Here is a 20,994-nt window from a genome sequence, read left to right on the forward strand (position 1 = left end):
TTTCCCCCCCGTAACTTGAATTTATGTCCCCTAGTTCTAGCATCATTTATAATCTTGAAAATTTTGTCCTCATTCATTTTACTGATGCCTCTCAGAGCCTTAAACACCTCAATCAAATCTCCTCTAAGGTGTCTAGTTTCCAAACTCTGCAACCCACATATTCGAAGTCTTTCTTCATAAGGACGCCCTTTTGCCGATCTCACCAGGCGAGTTACCCTTCTTTGCACCCTTTCAAGAAGCTCGATGTCTTTAGGTGCGGTCTCCATACTTGAACACAGTATTCCAAGTGTGGTCTAACATAAGCCTTATATAATGGGATCATCACGTCCCTATCTCTAGTTGCAAAAGTTCGATAGATCATCGATAGGACACCATGGGCCTTCCTTGCAACCTGTTTACAATGCTCAGAGAATTTCATGTCTGACCGTATCGTAACACCCAAGTCCCTTTCCTCCAGTACTGGGTTTAGTTGAACTCCACCAAGTGAATAAGTTTTTTTGGGATTACTGTTTCCCAGGTGTAATACCTTACACTTTGTTGGATTAAAGCACAGCTGCCATTTTTCTGACCATTCCTGAAGTCTATCTAGGTCTCTCTGAAGAAGCTCAGCTTGACAGTGATCATTAACTACTCTACCAATTTTAACATCATCTGCAAATTTAGACATCACGCCCTCTATCCCTTCATCAATGTCGTTTATGAAAGTTAAAAACAACAGTGGCCCTAATACTGATCCTTGGGGAACCCCACTTCTTACATCAACCCAATCTGAGGAATAGCCATTTATCACACAACCCTCTGCCTCCTGACCTGAAGCCATCCTTCTATCCATCTAAGGATTTTCCCAGTGATTCCAACCTGTTCCAGCTTATAAAGCAACCGCTCATGCGGGACTGAGTCAAAAGCTTTGCTGAAATCTAAATAAACAATGTCGAAATTATTCCCTAAATCCAACTCGTGAGTGACCCTTTCGAAATAGATTTGTTAAACATGATTTTCCCTTTACAAAACCATGCTGAGTATCCTTGAGAATTTCAGTTCGATCCAAATGATCCTGAATTCCACCCTTGATCATTGCCTCCATGATTTTCCCTACTACTGAAGTCAGACTGACAGGTCGATAATTTCCAACTTCACTTTTAGAGCCACCCTTATGTATGGGAGATACATTTGCACTTTTCCAATCCAAAGGGAATCTCCCCAGAGTCTAGTGATGCTCACATAATTAGCCTCAATGGTTCAATGCACTCGCTTGCCGCCTCTCTTAAGATTATAGGGTATATTCCATCAACTCCAGGAGCCTTACTGGTCTGTAGGCTCGAAAGTTTTTTCATTAAATAATCTTGCGAAATTTCAATATCATTAATTACATATTTTTTAACTTCGCTCCCACAATTTCCCATTGCCACAAAAGGCTTTTCATTTGTAAATATCGATGCATAATAACTGTTGAGTTCATCTGCAACGGCAGCTGGTGTATTTATTACTATCCCCTTTCCCTTACGTAAAGGTCCGATCTGGTATGTCCTGCTCTTCTTGGCATTTATATATGTGAAGAATTCTTTATCCCCCCTCTTTGCTCTGTTTGCTAGTGATTTCTCATAAACTGCCTTTGCCTGTCGAACCTTTTCTGTGGCTCTATTACACATCACCTTGTAGCTGTTATAGGCTTCAGTACTTTTTATTGCTCTGTAACCTTTCCATGCCACCTTTTTCTGCTCAAGTAATGCGGCAACTTCACTATTCATCCAACTTGGAACCCTTCTCGTGGAGTATTTTTTTAATGGTATATACGCATTCAAGGCATCTGTGATTAATGTTTTAAAAGCGTACCACAGTTCAATTGTATTCATTCTCTGCGCGATATCTACCCAGTTAATAGAGGCCATGTAGTACCTTAAGGCATCGTAATTTCCTTTTCTGAAATTAAAACCCATTCCTTTGCCTTTTACTTCTGCTACCTCTCTCGTCATCATCCACCGTAAAACTCCTTGATCACTTCCTGCTACTGGTTCCTCTACTGTCACCCCTGTTATGTCATCTGATTCATGTGTGATGATGAGGTCTAGGATATTCTTTTCTCTAGTACTTTCCCTGACATGTTGATACAAATAACAGTCATCTAGTTGATTTAAAAATTTTGTTCCCCATGTCGAGTTTCCTTCCCATTTACTCCAATCAATTAGAGGCAAATTGAAATCACCCATAATAAGGCATTGACGCTTACTTGCCCATTCCATTTGCATGTAGAGGCTTTTGTCATAATCTTCACAATCACCTGGTCTGTAGATTACTCCTACTCGCATTATACCTTTGTTTCCAACTATCTCACACCATACAGACTCTATACTAACATGTGAAATGTCTGAATCCGGGAAAGCTATCGTCGCACTCAGGCTGCTTCTGATAAGAAGCATTACCCCACCACCCCTTCTATCTAACCTATCCTTCCTAAATACATTATACAAGCCGTACTTAAACTCATCATCCCCAGTTCCCGGGTGGCACGTCTCTGTAAGCCCTATTATGTCCGTGTTACTTGTTTTAACCAGCAGTTCGAATTCGCTCATTTTATTGACGACACTTCTAACGTTACTGTATAAACAATTAAGATTTACTGTTCTTGTATATTTAACAACCCTAACACAACCCTTGAAGTTTTTTAGGCTCTCTTCCCTGATATTAGCTACCCGCTCACTTGAAACGTCTTTGCCCCCAGAACATCTAGATAATACATCCAGTTGGGGGTAACAGATAAGAACTCTTAAGGTATGTGCAAGAGTTAGATTGACCAATATTATCAGATAAACGCATGTCAGTATTACCCACATCCCCCCTAACTAGCAGTTTCCCTGAACCTTTAAGGTATCCTCAATAATACTGGTAAAAACTTTTGCACCACCTTTGTTTAAGTGTATCCCGTCTCTACAAAACAAATTCCTTCTACCTACAAGTGTGGGCCATGCTGTTAGAAATTTACCCCCTAAAGCCTTGCAGATTCCTTCAAGTCTTGAGTTAATCCACAAGACTCTTAACATATAATCCCTCCTATCGTGTCTGGGCAGAATTGCAGACACATAGACATTATGGCCTAGCTAGCGACATTTCCTCAGCATGGTCCTGTATTTTTCCAACAAATCGTCAGATCGTGTACGTTTAATATCATTTGTCCCCACATGAATAATAATATTTTCTTTACCCCCTTTAAAATCTGACAATCTGTTGGTGACATCATCAATAGTTGCTCCCGGCAGACATACCCTGGTTCTGCTCCACCTATCTTTATTACAAAAAATATTCCCCATTTCCCTGACAATGGAGTCTCCTAATAAAACAATGTCCTTTTTAACCAGAGTAGTTTGCACTTGGTTTTTCTGTTTTGAGGCTCGAATCGGGTGTGCATCACTTTGTAGATTGCTGGAGTTTTGAGTCCCTGACGAGCTCCCAGATGCATTATTTTCGAGGGCAAGCACTCGTTTTTTCAGGGACTCAAATTGTTCCATCAGTGCACCAAATTGTAATTTAAGATCGGTGCACTCCTTACATCGATCACAAAGAAAAGAATCCCCAGGTGAGGTAGGATTAGTCACCAGGTCGACCTTGGAAAACATTCCACAGGTTCCACAACGGATTAAATCATGACTCAACCGTAAATCGCCATCTGCTATTTCTGTGTGAGTCACAATACCCTGTGACGTGTTTAAGGCAGATCTCGTAACTACCATTATAAAATTAAATAAATATCAATGAAAGTAACTTTAAAAAATTATATCTATAATATTATTAAAATCAAACAGTTACAGGAAAACCTATAACAAAATAATCCAACAATATCTAAATAAATCAAATATTTAAAAGCACTATCCAAAAGTAAACCACTTAACTGAGGAGCCCTGTCTAAGCGCGTCCGCTCACCTCGAATGCACAACTTTTGGCTCTTCCATGTCCACTTTCTGTTCACCCTTTTCTTGAAAAAAAAGTGTTCATTACTGACATTCCTCGAGATTCTGCAAATTCCAGAAGTCTTTCACCTCTTTCATTTCTTTCACCAATTCCAAAATTTCCTATAGTTTCCCTTTCTGCACTGTTTTGTCTCTTTCAACCTTAGCATTGAAGTCCCCCATAATGATAGTGTAGTGGGTTTTCTGCTCATCTAGAAGACTCTCAATTTTGGTATACATTTCTTCAACCTCTTCATCATCATGGCTCGATGTTGGTTCATAAATCATTATAACCTTTAGCTTGTACCGCTTAGAAATCCGGAGTAGTAGTCTTGACACCCTTGGTGATATACTTTTGAATTCCAAAATGTTGTTTTTTTATATCTTTATGGACCAGGAAGCCAACTCCACCTTCACTCATTTCACTGTTTCCATTGGTGTACAGCAGATTTCCACTTGATAAACTTATAAGTGATTCATTTCTTCTTCTTGTTTCAGTCAAACCGATGACATTCCAATTCACATTTTCTAATTCCTTTTCCAACTCTAATATCCTGTCTTCACTGATGAGTGATCTTACGTTGTAACAAGTCAAGTTCAGTTTCTGTGCATGGCAGCCTGGTAGTACCTAGAGATTCTTAGCGCCCTCCGCTTCCACTCTGATCCTCTCGTTGTCGTAAGAGGGGGAATGAAAGCCGCTGGGGACTGAGGGCCATTTGTTTTGTCGTGCTGTCATGTGCTGGAGGGTTTGGTCTTTTCCTCTTCATGCTGACCAGGCATCTTGAAGAGAACCACTCTACACATTTGTTGCCACCTAAGTGACATAACAGGGCTTACTATCGAGAAGGTGTGCATGAGTGGATTTTAGGGAGGCAGGCCAACCACACTTCTCCTAAATCTTCTGAAATAGAAAGTTATTGGATTCGTCAGTGTTTTAGACCGAGTGTCTGATAACACACAGAATGCCTGTTTCCCTCTAAGCCCCTTCTGTAATATAAGAACCTACAAAAATTGTGGTCAGCTTTTAATAAATAACTTTGCTTTGCCCTAACTTTGAGAAAGACAAAACTTCTGTCCAATATTCTATATCAGAAATATTACAAATCTGTTACTAATCTATGAATCTGAGTCTGAAAATAAAAGAGCTATTGGGTATCTAACATTACCAAATAAATTAACTCTTGTACAAATTTACTTTGAGTTTGATTAACTTTGAGTTTTTGAAAAACAGAAGTCATTGGATAAATGGACATTACTATATAAATTACCTTTTCTTCAAATTTACATCTAATATCATCAATTTCTTCTTTTAGTTCCAATATTTCTTCTTCATGACGTTTCTTCAAACTATTAACAATACTTTCATGTTGTTCTCTGGCTCTAACAGCACTTTCTGCATGTCCCAGCAGCATTATTTGTTCTTCTAAAGAACAAATAGTTGCTTCTGCAATTTGCAATTTTTTTATAATCTGTAAAATAACAATGAATGATAAAACAAATATATAATATTGTAATTATTCAAAATACCCAGTTAATCAGAAATAAACCAAGGTATTCCTTGATTAAAAAAAGGGATACTTTCCTAAAAACAGTCTTACACTAAATGAAATTTTGTTAAATATATCTTCTCAATGATTTCCACTGTATAATTCGAGATGTGACCTCAGAAGAAAAAAGCTTCATCTGTAATGAAATAACAACAACAAAAAAAAAAAAAAAAAATCGAATTTACATTTAACATACATCTGTTAATTTTATGAAAAATCTATTATTTCTGTTCCACTATACAGGATGCTACAATGAAAATTTCTGTATAAAGTTTTTCATGGAACGGGGAAATTATTTTAGAAGGTAATGGAAATTTCTTTCACTATTATGAATAACTCACTGAAAATTAGCAGAACTTATGTTCCTCAGTTCTCCAGTTTTTTCACAAAGCATTAACTGACACATCACATTCACAAAGCTCTGAGTAAGAAAACAATTGCAAACAATGTGCAGCAACTTCCATCCATCTATTTTTTAAACACACAAAATTTCTTATTCACATTCATTATTTGTAGGTTGTAATCTAATAAAATAATATGCTCCTCTTCACAAATTCCCTCAGTTTTGCACTACTTCCAGTAAACTGAATAACAAATGCACTCTGAATTATAAATGTAATAAAGTGATATACATTTAATTCAAAATAGAATAAGCAACTATTTTTGCAAAAATTCAATTAAGTTTTTTTTTTTTTTTTTGTTCTTCTTCTACTGCCTCTTCATTTACAGTGTTTTCTCAATTCTATGACTGGTTATAAGCTGGCATTATTACCGTAAAAACCCAAATATTTCTGTGTATCATACTTGGCAATGTCAACTGTTTGCAATAATAGGAACTCAGCTCTGACACTAGCTTTTCACAATATAAACACAAAGTCATACTGTGATGTTTGAAAAGTGCCTCTTGATATACGGAGCACCTGCTTATGCCATCACAAAGTAGCAGGCAACACAACGGTTTGAATTTTTTTTTTATGGCACAATGGTTCTGATATACATTTCATTATGAGTGTGATGTGAATGGAAGCTTTTTATAATTGTTTCAAAGGATTATTGACTATATACAAGTACATTAGCATTTGAATGTTCATAGTTAGATATCCTTTAGCATTTTTATAGAATATCTTTATGAATTTTTTTCCTTTTTAGTATATAATTCATATCAGAGAATTAAGTGAGATATCAATTATTCTAAAGGTATAAAAGATGATTAGTATTTTAAAAATATTTAATATGGAAGACAGTATTCATTCCCTGAGAAAAGAGAAAAGTGATTACACACAACGAATGATGACAGTGTTGGGTGCAGTGTCAAAGCCAAGAAACCTAGAAATGGGTAAGAATGTCAAATATGGAACAAATGGCTACCACAAGAACAATGAAATCCTTGAGCAAACTAAGATCAGAGATCAAATGACAATGCAGTATGTAGAACTGCATTCCAGAATAGAACCTGTGAACAATTCAATTAAGAAGAAAAGCAAAAGCAGTCAAAAATTTCTATTTCTAATCAAACATATTTAAGTAAACAGAAACTGAGAGAATAAGCCCAAAATTCTCAAAAATCAAATACGAATAAGACAATTATGGTTTATTCACAACTATTTGTGTTTCAACAATATTCGGGTGACACTCAAGACAAGTGGGCCCAATTTCGGTGAAGTCTGGACGGTCTGTGACAGCCAAATCCTGTGCTTGCACCTTCACGATGGTGGGACTGTTAGTAATCTTGGGTATAAACTCCATGCACAAGTACTGGTGGGTGACCACCCAGGTGTGAACCAACGTAAGCAGGGGTTGAGGTGTGGCATCCACACCACATGAAGGAATACCGCCCCTCTATGTTACTAGGCAGTACTAGGCGGTAGATGACTCTCATCAACCGGTGCAATACCACCACTTTGCTTATTGGAGTCTTGAAGTGGTGGAACCCATGTTTAGTCTCTAGAGCTAAGTTCCGGTCAACCCTTCCCAATCTCTTCCATCATGCAGTATGATTGATGACTTTTGAGGTTATGATGAACATCGTGGCGAGATCCAATATTCCTTACATTTCGAGGGTACAGCTCTAAAACAGCGTTCGCAGGCCGGCCGGTCGGCCACTAGTTAGTACACGGGACGGAACCTATAGGTAACTCTCTAGGAGGCTTCCAGATCAGCTTGTGTATAATCTTGCTACCTCTACTCTGCCAGATAGTGACTGGAGAGAGTCCGAGTAGTGTGTATGCGGGGAGCATTGTCGAGGCCACGTTATGTCAAGGATCTGTGTATATTCTTACCAAGCGTACACCATATCCAAAAATTTCATTACTTCATACAGCATGTCCCACCCACTTTCTCTTACTATTGAATTCACCATGAATTGTCAAACTAATAGAGTAAGCTTATCTGCGAAAAGATCTAAAACTCCCAAACACTTCCTAATTCATTTCACAAATATACGTGGTCTCAATTCTATTCTCAACGATGTCCATTTCCACTTGCAGTCTGCCAAACCCCATGTACTTTTTCTGACAGAATCTCAGTTATTGGTTGATTCAACTACTGCTCATCTCAGTTGCCCAAATTATTCGCTGTATGATTCCTTTCGCCTCAAAGGTAGTACTTGTGCACATGTCCATTCCGATATTCCCTGTCGGAGACTTGGTAGTTTGGAATCTCCTCTTTTCGATATTCTCTGGCTTAAAATCTCTCTACATCATTGTGTCAAATTCATCTGTTGTCTCTACCATTCTCCCAACTCCATTAATCACTTGGAGCTCTTTGACTTCCTCTCTTTGCAACTTGACTTTCTCCAGTCCAACTTTCCTAACAGTGAGGTAATTTTACTTGGTGATTTTAATGTTCACAACTCAGGCTGGCTTCCGTTTTCTAGTCACACCAACCCAGCTGGTCGAGATCCTGAGGCTTTTGCAATTACTAATGACCTTGCACAGATTGTTCATTTACCTACAAGAATACCGGACAATCATAACCATACAGCCAACACGTTTGATCTTTTTCTCACAAACAACCCTTCTGTGAGTGGTCCTTTAGGCACCTCAGATCACAACTTGGTGATTGTCTCTTCTCCAATGGAGTCTCATGGCTATTCCCAACCTCGTGTTGTTTGGCATTATACAAATGCAAAATGGGATGACCTGTGAGATTTCTTTTCTTTTCCTTGGTCGGACTACTGTTTCAAAACTTCTGATGTCAACGTTTGCTCAGATCGTGTCAGTAAAATTATTCTTGCAGGAATGGAATCCTTTATCTCACGCTCCACTTTAAAATCTCGTCCTTTATCTAAACCTTGGTTTTCCAATAAATGTACTAAGGCTGTTCAAGAGAAGAATGTTGCATATCATAATTGGCTTGTTTCTGATTCTTCAGTTATATTTTCTGCCTACACCAAAGCTCGCAACAATTGTAAAGCAGTTATTAATCAGTCCAAACTAGAGTTTGAACTGGCTAAGAGTAGAAAACTTTCTTCTAGCCCTAATGGTAGCCGAGCATTCTGGTCTCTTGCCAAAGCTATTGGCCGCAACTTTTGCCCATCTCTGCTCTCACCTCTGTCCAAACCAGATGGTTCTGTCGTCACTTCAGCCAAGGATAAAGCTGACTTGCTAGCATTCCATTTTTCTTCCGATTCATGTATTAATGATCTTGGTAAAACACCTCCCACCATTCCCAACACGCTCCATTCAATGCCTACTGTGGTCTTCCGTCAAAAGGATGTCAGAAGGATTTTGACGAATCTTGATACAAAGAAAGCTCCAGGTCCTGATGGTATTTCTCCACTTGTTCTCAAAATCTGTGCTCCTGAACTGACTCCTATTCTTTGCCGCCTTTTTTCACTTTCTTATTCCAAAGGTATTTTTCCTTCTGCTTGGAAATTTGCTCATATCCAGCCAGTTCCTAAAAAGGGTGACATATCCCCCCCCCATGCAATTATCGTCCCATTGCAATTACTTCTACTCTTTCTAAAGTAATGGAGAAATCAATTAACCACTCTTAAACTACTTAGAAACATTCTGTCTGATCAACGATTGCCAGTATGGATTCTGTCAGTGTCGATCCACTGGTGATATTCTGGCTATGTTACCCATTTATGGACTAATTCAATGGAAAGGTTTGGTGAAACACAAGTAGTTGCTCTTGACATCTCAAAGGCTTTCGATCGTGTTTGGCATAAAGGTCTTCTAAACAAGCTTCCATCTTATGGTTTGCCAACTGTTTTTAGTAATTGGTTATCCAGTTTTCTCTCTGATCGCTCACTGAGGGTGATGGTAGATGGCTCTCTGTCTTCTAACTTCTCCACTAATGCCGGTGTCCCCCAAGGTCCACTCTTTTCCTCTTGTATATTAATGACCTTCTTCCTCCTTCATTGACTGGAAATCCTATCCATAGTTTTGCCGATGATAGCACATTGCATTCTACTTTCCATTTTGAGAAACCTTGCCCTGCTCAATCAGCTTCAACTTCTCGAAAATCTGCTACCAATTCCTTAAATGCCGATCTTCAGGTAATTCTCCAGTGGGGCAAAGACAACTTAGTTGATTTCAACCCTTCTAAAACTCAGTCTTGTCTTATATCTCGCAAAAAGGATTCTTCTGCTCCTATGCTTATCTTTAGTGACACTCTGATTTCTAGGCAAAATGATATATCTCTTTTGGGGATTACTCTGACTTCTAATCTCTCTTGGCACAAGCATATTACAAATATTGCTTCCTCTGCATCTAAAAAACTTGGTTTTCTCTTTCGCTCTCTGAATTACTTTTCTTCCAAACAGCTGCTCACTCTGTATAAATTGCAAATCCGCCCTGCCATGGAATATTGTTCCCACATCTCGGGTGGTGCCCCCTAAACCTCTCTCAGGCTTCTTGATTCCATTCAGAAGAGGGCAGTTAGGTTAATTAATGATTCATCTCTAACAGAGTCTCTCCACTCGCTGTCTCATAGACGTACTGTTTCTGCTGCATGCCTCTTCTACAGATACTTCCATGGGCACTGTTCTGAATTGGTTTCTATAATTCCCACTCTCTCTCTCTCTCTTTCAAAACAGTCCGAACACGTGCCGCCACCAGTCAACATCCATTTACTGTCCAACTTCAAACTCACAGAACCAACTTTTCATCTTCCTCGTTTATTCATTCAACTGCCGTTTTCTGGAACAACCTTCCTTCATACGTATTTCCTGAAAATTACAGGCTACAGAAGTTCAAGTCCAATGTCAACAAATATCTTCTTTCGTCTTCTCAACCTCCAACCCAAGCAAGGTACTAAGTACTATTGGTTCTAATACCTCTTGTGTTTGGGGTTTACATAAAAAAAAAAAAGTTCAAATTAACAATGGAATTGAGATTAAGTATTTCCAGACTTTTGAGAAATAATGTAAAATTCAAGTTTTTCATATTATAACTGATACTGTTTTTCATGTCTTTCATATTATGAATAATACTGTGATATAATATTATGTTTTCACAAAAACATTATAACTATAACAACAGCACAATATTAAAACACGTAACAATAATAAAATATCATTTACTTCAATGATTGTAAAAATTGCTGATATAGCAGTATTTGTTTCTTGAGAATCAAATACTGAATAATACAATTATAGTTTATTCCCAACTATTTGTGTTTCAACAGAGATCACCACTGATCAAATTAAAACTGGAACTGAGATGAGTATTTCCAGACTTTGATTGTGAATTAATGTCAAATACAAGTTTTTCAAATTATAACTGATACTGTTTTTCATGTCTTTCATATTATAAATGATACTGTGATATAGTGTAATATGGTTTCACAAAAAAAAAAAAAAAAAAACATTATAACCACAACAACAGCATAATGTTAAAAAATTATAACAATGGCACAACATTAAAACATTATAACGATAGCACAATGTCGTGTTATTACTGTTCTAAAGTTCATTTAGTTGATTACAACTCTCTTAAATTTGTGCAAGTGTACATACACGATAGCACAGAAGCTGTCAATGCATATCTTAAACTGCCATATTATCTGTTGTAAAATAAATTTACACACACAAAGTTTTCCTGTCATAATAATAGTACAGTAGTGGCAAGTGATGTGCAGAAGCAAAACGTACACAGCAAAAGCCAAAACAAAAAAAACACCTACCTACCTCATCTGTACATCCCCTTTAATAATTGTCTAATCCTCTCTTAAATGTATTCATACTACCCATTTCCACAACATTACATGAAAGTTTGTTCCAATAATCAATTTAAATTTTATCAATGATCATTTTAATTTAAAAATTACTCTCTGCTTAAAGCAAATTTTCACACGTCTATCCTGCAACCATCATTTTTGAATTTAAATTTATGTCCCCTTAAGTGCATCATCCAAGAAAGGTTAAGGATACCATCGTCATTTAGTTTATTCCATCCATACAAAGCCTTAAACACTTCAATCCAGTCTCCTAACAGGTGCCTAGTTTCTAGGCACTGCAATTTACAGAACTGAAGTATTCCACCCTTTTGTGTCTCTGACCAATCTTGTTGCTCTCTCTGCACCCATTCAACAGACTTACATCCTTCTTAAAATGAGGCCTCCAAATTTGTTCACATTACTCAAAATGCAGCCTAACCATTGCCTTATGCAACAGGATAATCACCTCCTTGTTCCCACTGGTAAAATTCCTGTATATCATTGACAGAACTACACAAGTTGTCCTGGTAGACTGTCCACACTGCTCAGAGAACTTTGTGTCAGACTGTACAATTACCTATAGATCTTTTTTTGTTCTCCACAACCTTGACTGAGGCACCATCCACTGTCAAAGTGGTGGAGAACAAAAATGTGAACAAGATGGTGATATGTTATTCTGGGATTACTGCCACCCATATGTAGTACTTTGTATTTATCAATGTTAAATCTCAGCTGCCACTTCTCAGCCCAACTGCGTAATTTTCTAGTCTTGCTGCTGTAGCATGCTTTGATTCAGGACTTTTAATAACCACTATTCCAACCTTTGTATCACTTTTAGACTTGTGAACTAAGGAGTAAAAAATTTTCAAAATGGAGAAAAAAGAACTACAGACTGGTAAAATACCTGTTTTTGAAAGGAATGTCCCCACAGGAGGTTCATGCTGATATGGTGCAAACATTGTGGGATAAGGCTGCTGCACATTCAACAGCTGTGAAATGGCACAGAGAATTTTGTTGTGAAAGGAATCGTGGGATGATGCAGATCGTTCCGGATGAACCCCACATCCACCACTGAGGAATACATACACCACCAGGCCTGTTGTAGCCAAGTGGTGAGGAGCGCGAGTGCAGCAGCACACGCTCTTGAGTGCTAAATATGATTAACATTTGTATTGATTGATTTATTGCAAACTCCACTGACACGGTGGTCGTACCGGAGTATAAACAAGAACGTTTTACATCAACCACATGCATGACCTAGTGATGCAATACAGACAAATGACTATTAGGTGAATATCTGAGTCTGTAGACATTTCAAATGGCAGTGCTGATTCAATCCTGACCAAACCTTTGAAGACAAAAAAGGTCAGCACTCAATGAGTCCCATGAATGTTGACAGATGAGCAAAAGGCATGGCACAAATGAATGTGCATCACCAACTTGAACATACTTTATGAGGATCTATGAAAGTTCTAGTCCCAGATTTTTATAATGGATGAAACACGGGTTCATCCCTTTGATCCATGTTCTCTGCCCCTCAAGAAGTTACGTGTTGCTCCGTCAGCTGGCAAGGTAACGACAGCAGTTTTTTGGGATGCAGAAGGCATCATCACAATTGACTACCTGGAAAAGTGCACCACTATCATACTATTTCAACCTCATAAGGCAACTTTGTGAAGCCATCAAGGAAAAGCAGCATGGAAAACTGCAAAAAGATGTTTTGCTCCTTCACAAAAATGCACCATACACCGAATGCCTTACAAACTGCAGTATTTCAGTTGCTTCAGCACCCATCCTATTCTCCAACTCTTGTCTTTAGTGACTTTTATTTGTTGCCCAAGCTGAAGGATAACATCCATGGGAAGAGATAGGCCTCTGACTCTGAGGCAGTTGCAGCTGTGGGTGTGTAGTTAGAGGACCAAGATAAAGATTTTTTTCCAATGGGATCAAGGCGACAGAGCACTGATGGAAGAAGTGCTTGCAGCAGCCAGAGACTAGTCAAAAAATAAAAAGGGAATCATAATGGTATGGCTTTCCTGAATGTGCAATAATATGAACTTTTTGAACTAATCTCATAAAATCATTCAATTCCCAATTATATTAGCAAGACCAACCCAACCACTGGTATCCTCAATTTTAAAAACTTTCGCATGTAAAGCAGGAAGTGTAGAAAGCAAGTTAAACAAATTCTTTTGGAACAAAAGACAAAACAGGCTGTTTATAACAATTTTTAAGTTTATTTTAACCTAAAGAGTGAGAAAAAAATTAAAGGGACTAATTAAAAATAAGACTCTGATGAAATGAGTCATAAGAAAAATAAATGGAGATTCATTTTTCTTAGTTACTCTCATTTGTTTTTTCTTAAAACAGATGGGAGTAATGGATATCATATTACAAATGAAAGAAAAAATCTTAAGATAACAAATATCTAATCAAAGATAACACTAGTCAACACCAAAAATGTTTCTGGCTTGAAAATAGTCAATTCTTCTTAAGTTCAGCATGAAAAAAACTCTTAGTTAGCTCTCGGTTCCACGATATAGCCCCTCTTATGATTTAGGGGAATATTGGTGAATAGAAGGGAATTTTGGAGTCTAGAGAATACATAGGTTGGTAACACTGAAACAGGAACTGATACACCATGTTTTTTTTTTGTTTTTTTTGTGTTTTTTTTTTTTTTTTTTTTATTTCTGCGTATTTGTATTTATGTGTAAGTTACCTTGCAAGTGATGTTCATTTCTTTTTTATTTTTCAGGTTTATTGACAAAAATCCAGGATGCCACGTAAATGTGTTAACAGTGTTAACAATTTTTGTTATGTGTGTGGTGATGTGACATTTCCACTCAGAAATGCCAATTGATTCCACTTGTGAAGACAGCCATTATTTTGGCTGTACTGTAGGGGATGAAGGCAAACCCTGGGCACCTCATATTTGCTGCAACACATGCTGTAAATCTCTGTGGATGGATAAATAACAAAGGACATTCAATGCCTTTTGCCATCCCAATGATTTGGAGGGAGCCTTCAAATCATGTAAATGACTGTTATTTCTGCATGGTGCCTCCTCTTCAGCATGGCATGTCAAAAAAAAAAAGGAAGTGGACTGTGGAATACACCAACATCCTATCAGCTATCTGACCAGTGGAACATGGGGATGGTAGGCTGTACTTCACCCTCCAGAAGAGTACACTTTGGAGTCTCATGAAAATGGGGACAGTGTGAGGAATGATGGTCAACCTGGGCCTTCAACATCACAGGATCCTGATTTTGTGCCAGAACCTGAGTCGCCGAGTCAGTCACACAAAAAGGTGAACTAAGTGATCTAATTCAAGACCTATCTATTGAAAGATAAAGCAGAGCTTCTGGGATCAAGGCTCCAACAGTGAAATATTCTGCAACCAAATGTCAAGGTGTCCGTGTACAGGAGCAGGCAGAATGCTTTGACTCCATATTTTAAAAGCGAAAACAATCTTGTTGCCTACCGTGATGTCAATGGTTTGATGACAGCTTTGAATGTGGAGCACAGGACTAGAGACTATTCATAGACTCATCAAAGATAAGTTTAAAAGCTGTTTTGCTCCACAATGGCAACACTCTTCCTTCAATTCCTCCAGGCATTCTGTCCACATGAAGGAGACATATGAGAATATGAAATTAATTCTGGAAGCAATGAAGTACGAAGACCACCAATCTCAGATCTGTGGAGACCTGAAGGCGATTGCAATACTGCTGGGCATGCAGTTAGGATACACGAAGTACTGCTGTTTCCTGTGTGAGTAGGACAGTCAGGCTAGGTCCTCACACTACAAGAGAAAATTCTGGCCTCCAAGGGAAAATCTGTGCCCCAGGGAAAAAAATGTCCAGCACAATCCTCTGGTTGATTGAAGCAAAATTCTTCTGTCCCCTTTACACATCAAACTGGGACTCATGAAGAACTTTTTTTAAGGGGATGAACCAGGATGGAGAAGCTTTCAAGTACCTGAGAGGACAATTTCTTCTGTTCAGTGATGCTAAGGTTAAGGAAGGAATCTTTCTTGGTCCACAAATTCATGAACTTTTAAAGAATGAAAACTTTGAGCAAGTCCTCCAGGGTAATGAGAACACAGCTTGGGAAGCCTTTAAAAGTGTTGTGCATGACTTCTTGAGAAACCAAAGATCTGGAAACTATGTTGAGTCTGCGAACAACCTTCTAGAAAAGTATCATCAATTAAGCTGCAACATGTCACTGAAAATCCACTCTCTCGACTCTCATCCGGACTTCTTCCCTGACAACTGTGGTGCAGTGAGTGACGAGCATGGTGAGCGATTCCACCAAGACATTTCAGCAATAGCATCAGGGTAGGTGGAACGCTTCTATGCTTGCTGACTACTGTTGGACAGTAACAAGAGATGTCTTGGAAGTGGAATACAAGCAACAAGCGAAAAGAAGGCACTGTCGTGAATAGGCCCCATTTTGAGAAAGTACTTTCGGTTCCTGTGCAGTTTTCTTGTGTTCTTGTTTTTTTACGTTTTAATTAAAAACAACTTTGATTTACGTTGTATCAAGAAAATGTAAATATGAGATTGTTTTAATATTACTTTTAACTCAGACTACTACTGAAATTACTATATTCTTAGACAATAGCAAAAATAGTGTATCTCAAAAACTAGAGCTAATAAAAAATTTCTGAAGTCATACTCGTTTTTCTCGACCCGAAATTAGTAAAGTTTGCCTATTTTAAGAAAGGAAACAAATTAACTGTTCAACAAAAATTTGGTTACACTGTTCAACAAAAATAAAGAATTTTTTTGTTGAACAGTGTAACCAAAGTAAACGCAGGATAGTATAAACATGTATAAAGGATCAGAGAAGAGAAATTAACTAAAGAGATATTAGAACAAAAATTAATGGTGATAGGACAAGGGGCAAAAAAACGTGACTCAATGTTGTCAAGCAAGCATTACAAGAGGGCTTACTTTGGCTAGGGCTAAAAATCTACCAGGAAACAGGATAGAATGGAATAAAACAGTGAAGAGAAGGCTGACAGTTCAAAAGAACTGATTTATATTACCACAGTAATCTGTATAACCAGTTGGCATAACATCTGAATAATGCTTTCAGAGCTTTCTTAATTTGAAATAAAATTAAATTTAATGAGATAATGCTGACAAGAATAGAAATGCTAATCACAGACTAAAAATACTGATATAGGTTTCTTTAACACTATCTATATATGAAAGTATGACTACACTGATATACAATTTCTTTAGTCTACAGTTTCCAAAGTAGATAAAATGTGTACATTACTTTTTAGCAAGAGAAATGACAAACAAAGCATCACTGCAGAAATGTTGTCAAATAAAGATATCATTAAACTAAACAGCATAAAATTTTCCAATAACATTAAATATTATACTTTTGGCATTTAACTCACAGACTCCTTTGCTTCACATTCAGCCATAACTTGAGTCTTTAAGGAAGCAGCCTGACCTTGCAAAACACTATTTTCAGTTTCTCTGTCAACTAAAAGTTGCTGAGCTTGTTGAAGGCTATAACTTATTCCTTCTTTATCACCTGTAATTTATAAGGCAATTTAAATAATGATAAAAATCATAAACATAAACCCTCATATTAATATGGATAATTCATAGTAAAATAATAAACAAATAAAGGATGCATAATACAGTATATCCTTGGCGGATACTCAATTACTTGAAATGTGATATATTTCAAAGTTGCTACAGTTCCCAAAATGCATATAGGGTTTTATATGCATTTTAGTACAGATAACTGAAATATGTCTACAATGAAATTCAGTCTGAATTGGGTTCCACAACTTGTGAATAGCTTGTCTATTTCAAAAGAGTCTGCCAAAACTGACTACAGTCAAAGCATCATTATAACAAATATTCGTTACTGTGCAGTATACAGTTACCAATATACAGTATGTCACCTTTAAATTATACATTTCTATTACTTCCTCCAGAATTGTTTGCACAATCACAGAGAATTCATATAACTCTAATTCCTGCTATGAGTGCATATATAATCTATTTTGTTCATACCACTGAAGCCAAAATACACTGCAGTCGCTATCAAGAAAAATAACATTACCCAATGCAGGTGTTATATATCTTTCTTTATGTCACTGCATGTGTGTATTGCTCATCATGAGAGAGAATGGCAATGAACGTGCTTCGGAGAAAAAAATATTTTGTACTGGAAGGTAAAAAAATTAACTCTTCTTTAAGGAATTCACAATGAGGCACATGCAGCCATTCTCAATTTAATGTACAATATAACTGAGTTTAGTCTGTGCCACCATAATAGCCATGCAAGCACGATACCTGTTATACATAAATACAAGCACTATGCTATTTATTATGAATAACTGTACATACTTGCTGGAGAGAGAGAGCATACCCATATTATGAAATATTATTTGTTCTTTAATATTTGTATAAAGGATTGGAGAAGGGAAATTAACTAAACAGATTTCTGAAGCAAAAATTAAATGGTAATAGGACCAGGGGCAAAACAAAAGTGGCTCAATGTTGTCAAGCAAGAAAGCATTACAAGAAAGAGGGCTCCTTTGGCTAGGGCTAAAAACCTAACAGGAAACAGGACACAATGGAATAAAACAGTATATATATATATATATATCTCTTCAAAAAAGGTTCTTTTAGTGCTATTGGTTGTCCAGAGTTGGGGAACATCCCCAATGCTGCCAGACAATAAACACTAAGTCAAAATAAACACTATCCACTAAACTTTGTTAATTTAAAGTGAACTGTTCTTGCAAATTAAAGCTATGTACACTGGTCATAGAATGCTTGTGTGAACCGGTCACCAAGTATTGCTTTAAAACACTTGCAAGTGAACAGAAAAAAAATGTCTGCTATGTGGGTACAGCTGGCAAATATACGTTTTATTACACTGTTGTTAAATATCACTTTGGTTGCATAGAATTAAATCTAGTTTTTATGCATGTAACTTAAGTTGCTATTTATAGAAGAGGTCAACCATGGAAGCTGCTCCAGGAGTCTTCCTCTTTTGTTTCCCAATGCTACTTTGCTGAAATATGTTAAAGGAGAAAAATAAAAAAATTTTATCACAATTCCATATTCATGGGGTTTTTTTTATTTATTTTTACTTTACAGTGGTACTACCAACAAAACAGGAATTGCAATTTTCCTGGCATATAAATATATAAACCATATAAATTATATTATTGATATCTTGGATGTATCTAAAGGTTATAATTGTTGAAGAGGGTACCAAGTCTATTATGAGAGGAAAAGATTAAAATTATATCTGTGTCCTTAAATTATTTTTTAACTGCCTGAAAATGACGTGTCAGCACCTTTGGATATAGTTTCTTTACATACAGATGTTGATGTCAGCTACATTTTGATGAAACTGAGCAAATTATTGATGCAAGATAATATATGAAAACAATGCAACACTCTTTCAGCTGACAGCATTCTAACTAACTTCATTTTTAATTCAGGCTAGACAGTTTTGGTTAAAGTCAGATCTATATAAACAAATATACAGTTTGCCAATGGGGTACAATGTGTACAGAAAGGATAGGAAGGGAGGACATATGACGTTAGTTATGAAACATAAAATCTAAGGCAGTGCATCCAGTTGACATGGGTGGACAGTGCAATGTTGAGTCAGTTTGGTGTGACATAAGCACTGGGAAAGCAAAAATGAGAGTAGGAGCGTGTTATAGGCCTAATGATTCTGATGAGTACAACAAATAACTGTACAGTTATTCCAGAAAACAGAAGTTGAAGGAATAATGAGGAAGAAGAAGAAAGGTTGGTTCTGTGAGTTTGAAGTTGGCCAGAAAAAGATACTTATTGGCTGTGGTATGTGTTTGGACTGGTTTGGAAGAGAGTATTAATTATAGCAGCCAACTCAGAAGAACAGTGCCTGTGGAACACACAGAAAAGGCATCAGCAGAAACAGAACATCTATGAGATAAAAGAGTGGAGAAACTTTGTTAGAGATTGGTCGTTAATAACCTAATCGCCCTCTTTTGAATGGAATCTAGAAGTCTGAAAGAAGTTTTGGGAGCACAGCCCCAGATGTGGAAACAATATTCAATAGCAGGGTAGATTTGTACAGAGCGGAAAGCTGTTTTGAAGAAAAGTAACATCAAGAGTAAAACAAAAAAACCAAGTTTTTTTAGATAGGGAATAAGCAATATTTGTGATATGGTTATGCCAACAGAAATTAGAAGTCAAGGTAATCCCAAACAGACATATATGATCTTCTCCAAAAATCTGAGTGTCACAGAAGATAAACATAGGAACAGAAAAATCCTTTTTGTGAGATATAAGACAGGACTGAGTTTTAGAAGAATTCAAATCAACTAGGTTATCTTTACCCCACTGGAGAGTTACCTGGAGATCAGCATTTAAAGAATTGATAGTGAATATTCGAGAAGTTGAAGCTCTTTGTGCAGGAGAAGGTTTCTCAAACTAGAAGGCAAAATGCAATGTACAGTAAACCCACGCTATTCGCGGTCGCTGATTTAATATAAAATGAAACCTAAAAAAATGTGAATTTTAAATCGCCGTGAACATTTTCCGCCATAAAAAAACATGGGCGTGGCTAAAATCATCTTTCCCGGTCAAAACAGCGCTCAGTGGGTGGGGAGAGGGGTGACAAAATCGCGAGCGTGGATGTTTCTCTCTAATCCTTGTTCAGTATGTGTTATGCGCTTGTCATGGAATGTTTTGTCATTTGCTTTTAATTTTATAAATTGATAAGCTTACAAAAGTGAAAAATCTACCGTTTTGCAGTGTGTTAGTGTAAACAGACTTTTTCGAGTGTGTTAACGGAAAAAAGTGACTTTATTGTGGACAAGTTCTTTTTAACCCGTACAAAAATATGGCTACAAATAACAAGGGAATTGTGAAAAAATCAAAGAAGGTGATGACATTAGCGAGTAAAATTCAGTTATTAGACAAAATTTTTAATGGTGAAAGTGTCTCATCAGTGGCAAAACATTATAAAATCAATTAGTCAACGGTACGATCAATCAAGAAATCGGAAGAAAAAATCCGCCGTAGTGTCCGTGAAAACGCACTAATTGCTTCAAAAATTTGCTCTGTAACTCATGATGTTAAATTAGTAAAAATGGAAAAGGCTTTAAATCTGTGGATAGAAGACCGAACTCAAAATAAAATTCCGTTAAGTTCACTCATCATTCGTGAAAAGGCAAAACTCCTTTATCAACACTTTAGCGAAACTGGTGATAGCACTGGCGGGATAAGTTTTTTAGCTATAGCAAAGGCGCTGGATTGAAAGATTTGTTTGAAATTTCTAATAAATATTACATTTAATA

General features: G+C 37.0%; 1 protein-coding gene across 1 annotated transcript in view; it reads right to left on the reverse strand.

Moving 5' to 3' along the window:
• LOC150091476 (uncharacterized) overlaps positions 1–20,994 on the reverse strand; it is a 274,324-nt gene that overhangs the window by 187,311 nt on the left and 66,019 nt on the right. Inside the window, exons 7-8 of the mRNA XM_090368574.1 lie at positions 17,068–17,207; positions 5,210–5,410 (exon numbers count right to left, since the gene is read on the reverse strand). Coding sequence (XP_090224700.1) covers positions 5,210–5,410; positions 17,068–17,207 — 341 coding nt within the window. The remainder of the gene's footprint in view (positions 1–5,209; positions 5,411–17,067; positions 17,208–20,994) is intronic.

Source organism: Mastigoproctus giganteus, chromosome 1, assembly GCF_048544385.1.
Source record: "Mastigoproctus giganteus isolate SK-2022 chromosome 1, ASM4854438v1, whole genome shotgun sequence".
NCBI classification, from domain to species: Eukaryota; Metazoa; Arthropoda; class Arachnida; order Uropygi; family Thelyphonidae; genus Mastigoproctus; species Mastigoproctus giganteus.